Here is a 15,126-nt window from a genome sequence, read left to right on the forward strand (position 1 = left end):
GCACACTGGGGCAAGAAGAAAGAGTGAGGGTCACCTGAGCAGGGAGGAGGTAGAGAAGTGACAGGCACCCCCAGGGAAGGGGAGGCCCTGGGCGGGGCGGGGTGGGGCGGGGTGGGCAGGGCAGCTCCTGAGCCCTTGCTGAGCAGGAGGAAAGGACCGGCAAGTAGGTGAAAGGCGGCTGCTCTGCTGCCGGGCTCCCCTTGCTGTGGACGCGGCAGAGATGAAGTTCCTGCTGAGCCCCCAGCTCCGCTCTTCTTGGACCCCTTCCTTCCAGGCCCTCTACCAAATGAAGGCTCAGTTCCAAAGGGATGAAGTACGTTCCCAGACTCCTGCTGCAGGGCAGGGGTCATCAGCTCCATTGCACTGACGGCCCGGCCGTGGCCCCAGGTGACTGAGACCAACCCAGGCAAGGAGCCAAATCACAGCCATTTTGTCACAGGTCCAGGGACTACAGAGCCTGCTTGACCTTTCTTAACCGATAATCACACCAGACGGGGGCAACAAACAGGACACACAGTTGCTGCCTTTATTTCATAACAAGGGGAGCAGGCTAGCTCCGGGACCTACCCCATCCTGGGTCTCAAGGAGGGGTGTCTAGGAAGGACCCAGGGTGCTGGACCCAGCACAGAAATTCCCTGGGAACCCACACCTGAGCATCTGGAGTTGAGCCCCAGGATCAAGAGCAAATGGTTGGAGGTAGGTACAGAGACATCCTTCTCTACCCGAGCACATGAATGATGGCAACCCTCCTGGATCACCCTGTGTCCCCTCCCTCATGAGGAAGAATCCCAGCTTTCCACTCCTTTAGGACAGAGATGTGACGTTGACTGCAGCCTCACTGCTCTCAGAACAGAGCACAAGGTGCCTCCAAGTCAAAACCCTGCCTCTGCGTCCAGCTGTTCACGCGCCCTCATGCTCCCTCCCTCCCCACGAGCGGAGAACCCGGGAGAACCAGGAAGAGTGCCCTGGGGTGGAGTGAAGCCAGAGAGGCCGCTCCTCACCCAGCCACTGGTGGGTGGGGTGCAAGGTCAGGATGGAAGGAGGCCTTGGACAAAGGGGCACACACAAGCTAGTGAAGGGTAGGCAGCAGACTGCATCGGGTGCAAAGCCTAGGAAGAGGGTGTGTGCAAGGGAGCATGGGAAACAAGCTCGTGCCAGAGTGACAAGACCATGTATCATCAAACAAAAACAAAAACAACACCGCACGAAGACACGATGGGCTGGCTCCAGAAGGGCCCCGGGTCCCATCTGGACTCAGGGCAGGTTAGTCGCAGGATAAGCTGTGATGAATGCGGCAGAGAAGCTGAGAGATGAAACCCTGAGAGTCACAAGGCTAGACCCCACAGGAAGTCTGGTGCCCTGGGGACAGGGAGAGGGCGGGATAAGCAGGGGTGAGAAGGTAAATGCTGGCCCACAGGCCCCAGGCTGCGACCTTTGCTTGTGTGGCAGCTGGGGCTGGGGTCAAGAGTGCAGAGCTCGTGCAGAGGACTGGGGAGCCTCCAGCAGTGGCAAGTGTAAACTTAAAGGAGGGCCGAGGCCACCAGGCACTTGGAGGTGGGCCCCACTTGAGGCCTGGGAGCCCTGGGCAGTAACGGCACTAGAAGAGGCCACCAGGTCACGTGCAGTGCCCAGAGCCTTTCAATGAGGTGAAACTACCGAGACAGGTCCCCAAGAGGTACCTGCTTGGGGCACCTTCTCGGCTTAGTCCTGAATTGAAAACGTCTCCATCTGGTTCAAGCTGCTTCCTGTTGGTCTGCTCTCGAGTAGAGGCTCCCAGCCTCCTGTTGGGGCTACCGCATGCCCTGGGCCTTCGAGCTCCCCTCTGGGGCAGGGGCCTGTCCTAATAACTGAACGGTGACTGCCTCGGAGGCCTGAGGTGTCGTCTTGAAGCTTGGCACACTCTTCCGGGAGCCCTGAGGACTGGGAACGCCTTTCTTCGGAGGCTGGGGACTCAGCTGGGAGCCTTTCCTTCCAGCAGATGGACTCTTGGAGCCTTTGGCCTTGGCTGGGGGGTGGGCAGCCTCAGGGCCCTTGAGGGGTTTCAGCCTCAGCATCTCACAGTAGGTGCTGCACTGATGGGAAGAGGCAAACTGGTCCAGCAGGGCAGGGAAACAGCTCTCCTTGAGGCCTTGGTATCTGCAGCCAAACACAAGCGCCGAGTAGGCCTACTTACTGAGTGTGTCACAGGCCCATGGTAGCGGGCTTTAGGACGGCTGACATCAGAGTGCTGTGTTGTGCCAGAATGCTACCTCAGGTGGTTCCCTCCCAAACCCCAATTTAAAACGGGTTCCTCCTACCCTGACACCTAGGATTCATCAGATGGGCCATTCTTTTCGATGTGAATTGCTGTAGTCTGGTGGCCCGGCTGTCTAGTTGGCCTAGCTGCAGGACCCTTGCTCATCTGTATCCTGTAGCTTTCTCAAAGACGAAGGAAGTGGAAGGGGGCCCAGAATTGCAGGAAGCTTTTTGTGTGGGCATTTGGGTCAGAGGTATGGGGCAGAGAGGATCAGTGTCCCCAAGGTGTTACCACATGGTCACGGGTTCAGTGACTGGGATTATGCAGCCCCAGGCCCAGCACCTCAGGGATGGAGAGTCATGAGGGGTTAGGGTATCTGACACCCCGAGAAGACTCTATAAGACATTCGGTCTCCAAGAACCACTCACCCTCGAAGTTTGGTAGCAATCTGTACGTCGGTCATCTTCCAGTCAACCCCTGGGGGAAAAAAGTAGAGGGTTGATGGCAGCCCGGCCGGCTGCCAGGACCCTGTGTCTCCAGCCCAGTGTCCCCTTAGGAAGGAACTTCTAAACTGACTGGAGCCAACTCTGCAAGCTGGCCTTTGTAGGTCAGACCGGTCCACAGAGTGGACCATCCTTGGGCTCTGGACCAAAACCTTCTCCTTCCTCTTAACAGGGTAGTCGTCCAGCCAGGGAGGAGAAGGTAGGAATGGGACCAGCAGAAAGACAACACTGGCTAAGACAGGGTTCACGCTCTCACAAAGGCAGCAAGAGCTCTAAGAAACCAGAGACTTGACTAGGAAAGGCAGCCTCGGAGAACAGCCCGGCACAATGGGGGTGGGGAAAATCTCTCATGCAGGTTAGTCCATAAGTGTCTCCGGCATTCAGGTTCGGGTCTGTGATCCTCTGTCCCCATGTCTAAGCTGCCCAGCCTCTCTCTAGGAAGTGGCCTTTCCCTCACGGACTGGGAATCACCACGTGAAGGGTGGAACAATCGTGGGCTCCGGAATCAGACCGATCTAGATTTGGATTTCAACGCTTTCACTCCCGAGCTAATGAACTAATAAGCTGCTTGGTTTGTCACGTTCCAGTGTGTGTTTTACTAATGACCCCCACACGTGCACAGAATGGTAGCTTGCAAAAGGCCTTCCTCAATGCAGGGTCTCCATGCTGATCACAAGTCTGAAGGGCAGGAAGACACCATTGGAGAGGATGAAAGGCAACCACATCCCAGAGAGATTATTGGCTTGACCTGCCTGAGCTGTGCTTCCCTTCTGACTGCTTTGGTGTTTGTTCTTGTTGTTTACAAAAGGGTCCTGCTGATCTCCTGACTCAGTTTCTCTTGTGCCGAGATGATAGGTGTGCACTGTGAGTTAATATGTTGAATAATGATGGCTTGGTATGTCATCTAGCTCCCCATACACACACACACACACACACACACACACACATGCATACACGTACGCACATCAATGATATCTCAGTAGGTAAAGATACTTTCTGAGAAAGCCGGTTAACCCAACTCATGCTGGAAGGAGAAAACTAACTCAACAAAGCTCTGCCTCAACACACACACATACACACCACACACACACAATCACACACACCACACACACACCACACACACACACCACACACACACACACACCACACACATACACACACCACACACATACACACACACATCACACACACACACCACACACACACACACACACACACATCACACACACACACCACACACACACATACATACACACCACACACACATACACACACACACATACACACAAACACACACACACCACATACACATACATACATACACACACCACACACACATACACGCATACACACACACCACACACACATATATATACACACACACATACACACACATATATATACACACACACCACACACACATATACACACACATACACACACAAACACACACACCACACACACACACCACACACACATACACACGCACATACACACACACCACACACACATATACACACACATATACACATACACACACAAACACACACACCACATACACACACACCACACACACATATACATACACATACACACACACCACACACACACACACACCTTTCAGGTAGCCCAGGCTATCTTCAGATTCACTGTATAGCCAAGAATGACCACAAACTCCTGATCTTTCTGTCTCTGTTTCCAGAGTGCTGGGATGATAGTTTGTCTGTGTTGAGACAGAGTCTCACTTGTTGCTCAGGCTGGCTGCAGAATTAGAATTCTTCTGCTTTGGCTTCACAATCCCAGGATTGTAGGTATGCAGCACCATGAATGGCAATAATGTTTTTGTGCGATGGTAGTAGAGCGTTTGGGAGGTTTGGAAGTGAGAAAGTCAAGAGCAAGGTGAAAAGCAAGGGGAGGGAGGTATGAGAAAGCTGATTGTGGGTTTTGAATCAGATCCCATGTAATGCTCTAGAAAATAAGCAAGTGGGCTTGAACCACACCCCTTTAAATGCAACTGGGACAGGGTGCCATTGGGTATACCTGTAACCCCAGTGCCTGGGGGACAGGAGGCCAGTCTAGTCTACATATCAAGTTCCAGGCCAGCCTGTCTCAAAAACAAGAGCTAAAACAAACAAAAACCCAGCTATTTTACGTGACTTTACATAATAAAAAACTGAAATCTAAAACAAATCACTTCAATTTTGGGTGGGTTTGGACTTCACTCCTTCAAAGGTAACTACATTGCAAACTGGCTACACGAGGCCCCAGTATATCTAGGGGTTGCAGGCAAAATAGTCTCTGCCCAATCTTAGTTATAAAATCATTGTTACCACAAAGGAGGATAAATGTTCTGTGAGCTAACATGCGTGCCCTGTGCTCTGCCTGGATCTCCGCATGCTCCCACATCGTGCACCTGCGCATCCTCCACCCTCCTACCTGCCAAATCTGTGACGAGGAAGCTGCCGTTCGTCCACTGATACAGCCAGTGCTGGAAGGTCTGGCACTTCTGCATGGCCTCCGAGCTGCTGGATGCTGCTGGGGCCCCAGCACAGCCCCAGTGTCGGGAGCAGTAGGACTGCAGGGGCTTGCCCAGGTCTTCCTCCAGGGTAGCATAAGGTATGTTGTTTGCAGGCCGGTAGATCAAATACAGTGGGATGATCCTAAAGAGAGTTGCACTCAGCAGTGGGTTGGAAGAATGGCCACAGAGAGCACCTTCCTCCTGCCCGGTTCGTTCTTTATCTAAAAGAAGGGACCTTCCTGGAAAGAGTTCTCAGCCCTGGGTATGATGGACAGAAGGAAGGATGGAAAATGGCCCCTGACTTCAGAGTTGGGCCCATTCTCTGTGGTCAATAGGACTAAAATTAAACCCTGCTACGGCCCCCAGCAGCCGGTATTTGGGTGAGGGCTGAGCAAAGTCTGTGCAAATGGGAAGGACACCTGCAGGAAGGATTTAAGGGATGTGGGCTTGATGGCTTGATGCCAGAGAGAAACCAGATGTAGGAGAGGCATTCACAACTCATGCCAAGAGTCCCCACTGGACCCATCCCGTCCACCTGCCACATTAGAATCCTACCCAGATGCCGAGTGGACCTACCCCTTCCCCTCTCTTCAGAGCCCCAGAACCGGCTGTGGAAGGAAGCTCTGCCACAGGGAAATCTGGGCTAAAAGTGAGGGGAAGGAATCCTGGGAGGAGGGGGGGGGGGACTTTCCTGAAGTGGATAGTGAATCTTGATGTCCTTACTTCCAAATGTGGGATCACTGAGCTGAGTGTGTGGCGGCGGGGAGGCCATCTGTACCTGGTTGGAGCTCAGGAAGGCCCCGGGAGGGTGTGAAATCACGGTCTTTGCACAAGCCCAAGGCACGTGCTACACAGCCCCTCTTTAGTGTACTTACTCGGGCACCTCCCCGAAGCCAGGCGCTGCCCGGGCTTCAGCTGCAAAGATTTTGCAATACTCCCGACTCATGTTCTGGATTTTGCACCCCTACGGATTAGAAGAAAGCAAATCTGTCAGCAAGAAGGCTCCACCGTCGTCTGGTGGGCCCGTCTGAGTGGATGGGCCGCCTGCAGGGGACCACGGGGAGAAAGCCTTGCCTGAGGAAAGCAGGACTCACTGCTTCAGGCTTTCTTCTCCGCGTCTCATTTTCTCTTCTGAATAAAAATGGGCTGTGGGCTTTTGTCTAATTTAGGTTTTCAAAGAGGTTTCTGAACTGGGTTTACTGGAGTCCTAATGCTAGAGAATGGTGCCCCAGGGACCCTTCTGCAGAACATGGGCAGACTGTTCTCCCCACCCACACCACTCCCTTTTATTTCCCATAATAAGACTTCAGTGAGATTGGATTTGAAGCAGGAGAAAGGCTTCTGCTACAAAAAGGAAAATTTGGGGACTGGAGAGGCAGAGCAGTGGTTGACTGGTCTTTCAGAGCACCTAGGTTTGATCCCCAGACTCACGTGGCACCTTACAAGCGGCTCAGGGGATCTGACACTGTTTTCAGTGTCACATACACATAGACAAAACACCCATGCACAGATGAACAAGTTTTTAATGGGGTGTGATAGCACATGGCTTTAGTCTCAGCATTCAAGAGGCAGGGACAGGTGGATCTCTGAGTTTAAAACCAGCCTGGTCTACAGAGCAAGTTCTAGACCAGCCAGAGCTATATAGAAAAACCCTGACTCAGAGACAATGTGCGTAATTCAGGGGCTGAGTAAAAGGCTCAGTGGTTAAGAACATTTGCTGCACATGCAGGAAGACCTGAGTTCAAATGCCAAGGACTCCTGTAAAAAGTCAGCCTCGGCTATGTGTACAGTCCTGTAGCTGGGCTGCGGGGGCTTACTGGCTGCCAGCCTGGCTGCAGGTTCAGCAAGAGACCCTGTTTCAAGTGAATAGAGCAGACAGTGGTAGACAGGACACCCAACATCCTCCTTTGTCTTCTGCATGAGCACACGAGCACACGTGTGTGTGCATACGACACACACACACACACACACACACACACACACACACACACACACACACACAATTTGAAAAGTAGGTTCCAAATGGTTCTGAAACCCTGAAGTTCTCTGAGGCCAAGGGTCTGGATTCACAGCTACATCTCAGCCAGTCCTTGAACCCACCCTAAAAGCCTCATGAGCTTGAAATGGAGGTGGCTTCTATCTCTGCATGGGGCTTCCAAAAGCACCCAGACTAGGAAAGGGAAGAGGTAATAGAGTAGAGGGAGGGGGCATGGGGTAGGGGAGAGGATGGGACAGTACCTGGATAGTAACGTCATAGTTTCTGCCCAGAAGAGACGTCTCACTGCTGGGTCCAAACACAAGCAGGCTGGAGACCTTGATGACACACGTGCGGCCGGATTCGAAGATGGGTTCTAGCCCATAGATGACCTTGGCCTGGGAAGCCTTCTGAAGGCCACATCCACGTCCACCCCCTCGGAGTTCCTCGCTCACCAATCGCCCAAAGAGCTTGTCCCCCCAGCAGCCAGAGTCAGCCAGACCCTTAGCAAACACCATGGGGGTCATCTCAATCTCTTCTCCAACTGAAGGGGAACAGGAGAGACATGGGAACTCACATCTCCTGCCTGCCTGAGGTAGGGTCCATAGGAAGGAAAGGGCTTGGGATGCAAAACTGTCACACAGTAGGGTGTTTGGGGCAGAAGCTATCTGACTCCTACCACTTAGCATTGTTCCTGTGGTGCCCATCATACAGTGAATGCCCAGCAAGAGGCTGCAGAAGGCCAGCGTCTTCTATGGCATTTGCAGTCAACACAGATTATCAGAATTACCTCATAGTTAAGGGTTTTGAGCAAATAAATCAATGACTTTATTTTAACCAACATATTTGATGTAAACAAGCTTCCCAGATCAATTCACTAGCAGTGAGAAGCAGCAGTGCTCAGCGTGGTTACTAAGCACCATTTCCTGCTAAAGGGAAGCAGGACCCCCAGAAGAGACAACTGGTTCCAGGGCTCAACAGGAAGTGTAGGGTATGGATCTAAAACATTAGGGTTACTAAGCACCATTTCCCACTAAAGGGACCAGAACCCCCAAAGAAACAACTGGTTCCAGGGCTCAATCGGAAGTACAGTATGGATCTAACCCATTGTATACCACCAGAAAACAAGGATGTGACCATGAACTACTGGGAGGCCAGACCTCCAGCTACAGGCCTTTCATCCTAGGTACTTGGGAGGCTGAGGCCACGGCACCCAGGGTCAAGGCCTGCCTGGGCTACTGTGGGTGAACTTGAGGACAGTGTGGGCACCTGTCTCAGGTAAGAAGAGGGTTGGAGACAAGTTCAATAGCAGAGCATTTGCTTAGCGTATGCCAGGCCCTGGGTTCAATCCCCACCACTGTAAAAACAAAACAACAAGGAAAATACTGGAGATTTGTCAAAAGAGCGTAAGAGCCAACCAAAGGGACTCCATTTGGCCCAAAATGAAGCAATTTTAGCAACAAAGAGAATAATTAGTATAAGGCACTGTGCATGTCAAATACGTTGAAAGCCCCCTAGTTCATAATGGTAATTGAAAAAACTCCCAGTCCCCCTGGAAAAAGAACCAAGCCTCACTGGTCACTTCAGAGGCTTCCCAGAGATCAACTTATTATTCTGAAACTGGTAAGTACAGGGGAAGTCAGCCTTCACCTCCTCCCGGAAAGCTTGTATCAAGGTAACTGTGGTCATTTCGTCTCCACTAATGGATGATGATGAAATGGTGGGATTGTATACCGCCATGTTGCAACTCCCAAAGAGACGATGGACTCAGGCAATAATCAGTGACCACTAAGTCAGCTCACATGGCAAAGTGGGGTGGGGAACAACGCTTTTTAACTTCACAAAAGGGTTGCTGAACCCACTGAGCAACGAGCATTCCCAACAGTGAAAGGATGTAACATTACCTGCTTCTGGGTAGGAAGAAAAGGAAATAAACAGTACTCCTGTGAGTTACTGCTTTTGTTTTTTGTTTGTTTTGGAGAAAATGGCTCACTGTACAGCCCAGGTAAACCTTGAACTCATAATCCTCCTGCCTCAGCCTCCCAAGGGCTGGAGTTCTAGACATGTAACACTACATCTAGTCTGTGGGTTATTCTTGCCAAGAAAACAAACAAACACGTTATACCTGAATCTGAAGCTGACCCAATTTTTTTGTTTTTTTCAAGACAGGGTTTCTCTGTGTAGCTTTGGAGCCTGTCCTGGAACTCACTTTGTAGACCAGGCTGGCCTCGAACTCACAGAGATCTGCCTGCTTCTGCCTCCCGAGTGCTGGGATTAAAGGCATGCGCCACCATCGCCCAGCTGACCCAACTTTCTAATCCATCAGTTTAGAAGAAGCATATAGATGGGAGGATTTGGTACACGAAGATACAGTGAGCAAAATCTAGGCTGAGAAACTCTACAAGGGTTGGGAGATGGCTCTGTTCACTGAATGCTTGCCACTAAAGCATGAGGACCTGAGTTCAAACCCCAATCATGGAACAATCATGAATCCTAGCCCTGGAGAGACAGAGACAGGAACATCCCTAGGGTTCACTGGCCAGTCAAATCGAAAAGACCCAGGTCTCAGTGAGAGAGCTTCTCTCAAAAAGAGCAATTTCTCCTGAGGAGCAACACTCAAAGTGGATCTCTAGCACCTACACACTCATGTACGTGTACCTACTCACATATTAACCCACAAAAAAGAAATTATATGTATCCAGTGACTTCAGGAAATGAATGGCAAGAGAGAAACCAAAGGGGGAAGGGGGCGGTTGCTAGCGTTTGACAGGACAAGAGACGTATCAGCCAAATAAATTAGTGGCTCCTGACTCCAACCAACACACGACACAAAGTGGACATTATTATTAAAGAATCCCTATGACGTTTTTGAAATGGTTGAGCATTTAGTTTCTTTTATTTTGTTGTTGTTGAGACAGGGTCTCATTCTGTAGTCCAGGGTGGGTTGGAACTCACTGTGCAGATCAGACTGGCCTGAAATTTATGGTAATTCTCCAGGCTATGGCTCAAAGAGCTGGGATTACAGACATGCCTAGCCCAGATATCGGTCTATATATGATAGAGATTAAATATTATTTGACAACTGAAGAAAGGGACTTTTTTTTTTCTCTCTTTTTTTTTTTTTTTTGGTTTTTTCGAGGCAGGGTTTCGCTGTGTAGCTTTGCGCCTTTCCTGGAACTCACTTGGTAGTCCAGGCTGGCCTCGAACTCACAGAGATCCGCCTGCCTCTGCCTCCCGAGTGCTGGGATTAAAGGCGTGCGCCACCACTGCCCGGCTAGGGACTTTTTTTTAAAAAAGTAACATTTTTATTTAATGTTAATTGGTTTTTGCCTGTATGCATGTCTGAAGCCCTGGAACTAGAGTAACAGACAGGTATGAGCTGCTATGTGAGTACTGGGAATTGAACCCAGGTCCTCTAGGAGAGTAGTCTAGTCAGTGCTCTTCACCACTGAGCCATCTCTCCAGTGCCTGAACAAAGAGATTTTATGGCAGACTCTCCTCTGATAGTCAAACCCTTGAAGTGCTTATCAAATTTTGGGGGTAGCCAAGGCATGGTGGCACACACATTTAATTCCAGCACTCAGGAGACAGAAGCAGGTGGATCTCTGAGTTTGAGGCCAACCTGGTCTACAGAGTGAGTTCCAGGACAGCTGGGGCTACACAGTGAGATACTATTCCAAAACAAACAGCTAAAGAGCTGCAGAAAATGCACATTTTCCAGGTCTTCCCTAGACATTCAGGACGCTTGAACAAGGGAGCAGAGGAGCTGTGTTCACAGCAGACTTCCAGTGACTCTGATGCCAAAGTCCACAGAGCACCGTGAGAAACTCTGCGTGCCCTGGTGGCAGTCCTGCCCTCAAGGACTCTGAAGGGGGCAGAGGACTGCATTAACTCCTGCCGAGGGCTCCCCCACCCCCAGCCCATCTTCTTCCACCATCTTTAGAAACATCAGTTCTCTATCATCCCCCCCCCCCGAAACCATACCTTAAACTGGGGGGGGGCAACAGGGAGCAGCACGCTGATTTAGGAAGGATTGTAAACCCCCAAGGAAGGAACCCCTGCAAAGGGCAGAGCTAGGAGTGAAGGCCCACCCTCCTACCCAGAGGGGCAACATACCTTCACCTTCCTCTCTGGAGATGAAGCCGGACAGCACTGTGTGGAGAAAAAGAGGATATCACTGCCTTCTGGCTGTCTGTCCAGGCAGAGCGCCATCCCTGTCCAGCACAGTGCTGCCACCCACAAGGCCTGGCCCCCCAAGATCCTAGCAGCAGGACACTCACCCTCAGGGCTGAGGCAGAAGTCAGTGGAGGCCGAACCATGCTCATTATGGATGGTACAGCGATACATGCCACAGTCCACGGGAGACGCCTGCACGATGGCCAAGGCCGCCGGACCCTCGTCCCCTGCACTGCAGAGAGCGGAGGAGACCTTTCTCGTGAGGGTCATGGCCATGACACGGGGCCTCCGACCCAACTCTCACAGGCTGCTGGGAACCCAGGCTCTGGGAGCCCTGGGGAGGTGGTGAGAGGTTCCAAGGTCAGAAACGGGCCCTTAACCACACAGGTGGCATTCGCTGCAGGGTTTAGGACCCGTGATTTAAGACCTCTAAGCTTCAATTTTCTGATCTCCATGTGAAATATCAGACTCACTCACTGGGGCTACTGTGAGGACGAAATGAGGGGATGGATGGGTTGAAAATATCAGGACAGTGTCCAACATGACTGCAATTGGGGAGCCTGGTCAGGGGGCGGTGGTACCTAGGCGGCTTACCTCCTGCTCACCTCGCCCACTGGGTGCTGATCCTTCGCCCATGTCAAGACCGAGTCACTAACAATGTTGAAAAACTGGCACCAGAGCTTCAGACTGCCAGAAGAATCTGGAAACTGCTCTACCCGAATTTTCCGGATCACCTGTGGGGCTGCAAACAGGAGACACCAACACTTCACCTGATCTCGAGGTTTCTCGGTAATCGTCTATCACTGGGCTTGTCAAATGGATTCTTTGTATGTTCAGAGTAGAACTACATGCTTTTCTCATTTTAATTTACTTGCCTGGCCTGTGAGAGGTCCTGGGTTCAAGTCCCAACACTGAAATAAGTCGGATAGCTCAATCCTGAATAGAAGTCAGGTTCCAGTTTCCACCATGATGACCGGCAACTTGCTTGATCCCTCTTTTTTTTTTAAGATTTATTTATTTAAATTTTTTTGTTTGTTTCGTTGGTTTTTTTGGGTTTTTGTTGTTGTTGTTTTGTTTGTTTGTTTTTGTTTTTTGTTTTTCGAGACAGGGTTTCTCTGTGTAACAGCCCTGGCCATCCTGGAACCCACTTTGTAGACCAGGCTGGCCTCGAACTCACAGAGATTTGCCTGTCTCTGCCTCCCAAGTGCTGGGATTAAAAGCATGCGCCACCACTTCCAACTCATTCATTTAATTTTTAGAGGCTTCAAAAAGTGACATCCCCAGCACCCTGTGCCCTCTCTAGCCACACCCCTGCATCCCCGGGTTTCCTTGGGAAACAGACTGAGAGAAAGCAACAAACATAAACGCAGCGTTTCATAGCCCTGGCTGCCTCCCACCTCTATCTCAGGCTTCTACCCTGACCCCACCCCCAGCGCATACATCTTAACCAGGAAAATAAAAATCTCCCAACCCCAGGTCAGGGAGGGACTCACAGCTAAGCATGCCAACAGTGACGAGCAGTCAAGAAAGGTTCTTGTCTCGACAGACCTTCCTTTGAGACTTATCTTGACCATGGGGTCACCATGGAACAAGTCTAGTGACGGTGATGGTGATGGCGGAGCTGGGATGCCACTGAAGCCAGGTCCTGCACTGAGTGGCGCCTTTTGGTTTGCTTGTTTTTTGTTGTTTGGTTTTCGGACAGGGTCTCCCTACGTAGCCCAAGCTGACCTTGAACTTTCTCAGTTCTTCTGCCTTAGTCTCTGGAGTGCTGGGATCAAAGACATCTACCACAGGACCTCACCTAGTACTTGACTTCTCCCATGCCTTTACTGCTCACTGCGCCGAGGCTGCCGCCAAGGTCACCTCACTTCCTGAGGAAGGAGAGCATGACAAGCGCCAGCCCTCTCTGACAGCTCATGAGGTGCTGTTCCCAAGGGAACCTGCTGACCGTGGGGTGGTACTGGGCATAGGAGTACTATGCTCAACCAGGCTGCAACTTCCTGTCAGCCCGCCCCTCCCAGCACTCACCTTTCAGCAGGTCTTTGGCCTTCCTTGGCTTGGCTGGAGCTTCCTGCTTGCCTTCATCCAGGGCAGGCTCTGAGTCCAGGCCACTGGCTTTGGGTCTGGAGCCCAGGTCTCCCGCTGCAGGCTCTTCTTCTGTCCCAGGCACCTCTAACATGTTGGTCTTTCGGGTCTGGGTAGGGGAACGTCTTTCCCGTCCTGGAGTTCCTAGGGACCCTGGTGTCAGGCCCTTCCTGGGTCCCCGAGGGGAAACTGTGGGGCTCTCCCTTTCTTCAGCCTTGTTCGCATCTCCATCTGATGCTGCTCTGACCTTAGGGACGAACCTCTTCCTCCGGGCCCCTAGAGCCAGTTCCTCGGGTGTAGCTGCGGGGAGACCCGTCACAGCCTCCCCTGGGGTCGACTCTTCTTGGCAGGGCTCCTGGGTTCTGATCTCTGCCGTCTGCCCATCCACCTCCCCTAGTAGTCCATCCTTGTCCCTTTCCTGGGAGGTCTCCTCCCTGGAATCCCCTCCCTCGCTGGCACCAGATCCTTCCTCACCCACCACAATGGCCGGGATGGTGAGGGGGCTGGGGCTCGGGCCCCGGGAGCCCTGGGCAGCAGCCAGGGCCTGCTGGCCAGCCTGGACCTCACGGTCCAGGAGGCCAGTAAGGCGGCGGGAGGTGCAGGGGCTCAGCAACAGGGTCTGTGCACTCTGCACCAAGTGGTTGTTCTCCACGCGTTCCAGGATGCGCCTCGATGTCCTGGGACTCAGCCCAGCCACTTCCATGGTGGGGACCAGAGTAGAGGAGGAAGCTAGGCCTCCAGCAGCGGCCTCATCCTGGGCCTGTGCCCTGGCTTCACTTGTCTCGGGGCTGGAAAGCTTCAGCAGCAAAAGCAAGTAGTTCTTCAGGGAATCGATAAGCCCGGGGTCGCAGCTCCGGGTGCCAGAGGACCTCCCCTCCACATTTGGCTCCTTGGCACAGGCCCCTTCACTGCTGGTAGCCATGACTTCTGATGGGTGACTCTGGGTGGGGGACCCTGGCCCCTGTTGCTGAGTGGGAGCAGAATTCAGCAGGTCCTGGTCCCTGGAGGGGAGGAAGTTGTCTGTGCTTATGTGCTGAGAAGCTGTGGGGCTGGGTAGCCCTTCCTGCAGTCTATTGGTCAGACCAGTTCCAGAAAAAGAGGGCATGGTGGGCACTTCGTGACTCAAGCCAGTTGAATGGCCACCAGGGAGATCCACATACAGCGTTTCCCCGGGCTGCTCCTCCTCAGGGCACTGAGACGGGCTGTCCTCTTGCTTGGCCTTGACCAGACCTACCCACTCTGGCCTTTGACGTGTTTCTCTTCCCAACTGCTCTGAGTTCCCCTCAGGGGGCAGCTGTGCTGGGCACATGTGGTTCCCTGACAGGGGACCTAGTAGAGTGTCCTCATGGCTTCTGAAGGCTGCCACTGCTGGTTCTTCAGACCTAAGCAGGAAACCAGATTTTTCTTGAACATGAGATGCTTCCGGGCTCGTCTCAAAACATTCCATAACCTGAGCAGCTCTAGGGCATTCTGACGGTGAGAGTCTGAGCGCTCTGGGTGGTGAGCTGAGGCTGGCCACAGAAGGCTGCTCTGGCTGGGTTTTAAAAGCTGTGGGGATGCTGTCCGCTAACTGTGTCTCCTTTTCTCCCTGTATCCTTGTGTCTCTTGGGTCTCGCTGCGACTCCTCATCTGC

The 15,126-nt window shown here is 52.2% G+C and overlaps 1 protein-coding gene across 4 annotated transcripts in view; it reads right to left on the minus strand.

The window, feature by feature from the left end:
* Nucleotides 1–506: 506 nt before the first annotated feature.
* Nucleotides 507–15,126, minus strand: part of Alpk3 (alpha kinase 3) — a 47,108-nt gene continuing 32,488 nt past the window's right edge. For all 4 annotated transcript variants that reach the window (XM_052712854.1, XM_052712853.1, XM_052712856.1 and 1 more), the window contains 9 exons: nucleotides 13,437–15,126; nucleotides 12,003–12,150; nucleotides 11,513–11,640; nucleotides 11,349–11,384; nucleotides 7,496–7,776; nucleotides 6,133–6,221; nucleotides 5,176–5,399; nucleotides 2,665–2,713; nucleotides 507–2,136 (listed from right to left, as the gene is read on the minus strand). The exon at nucleotides 13,437–15,126 is cut by the window's right edge and continues 342 nt beyond it. In XM_052712854.1, the coding sequence (XP_052568814.1) occupies nucleotides 1,791–2,136; nucleotides 2,665–2,713; nucleotides 5,176–5,399; nucleotides 6,133–6,221; nucleotides 7,496–7,776; nucleotides 11,349–11,384; nucleotides 11,513–11,640; nucleotides 12,003–12,150; nucleotides 13,437–15,126 (2,991 nt within the window). In that variant the 3' untranslated portion in view covers nucleotides 507–1,790. The remainder of the gene's footprint in view (nucleotides 2,137–2,664; nucleotides 2,714–5,175; nucleotides 5,400–6,132; nucleotides 6,222–7,495; nucleotides 7,777–11,348; nucleotides 11,385–11,512; nucleotides 11,641–12,002; nucleotides 12,151–13,436) is intronic.

Source organism: Peromyscus californicus, unplaced genomic scaffold (genome assembly GCF_007827085.1).
Source record: "Peromyscus californicus insignis strain IS unplaced genomic scaffold, ASM782708v3 Scaffold_4__1_contigs__length_199733344, whole genome shotgun sequence".
Classification (NCBI taxonomy): domain Eukaryota; kingdom Metazoa; phylum Chordata; class Mammalia; order Rodentia; family Cricetidae; genus Peromyscus; species Peromyscus californicus.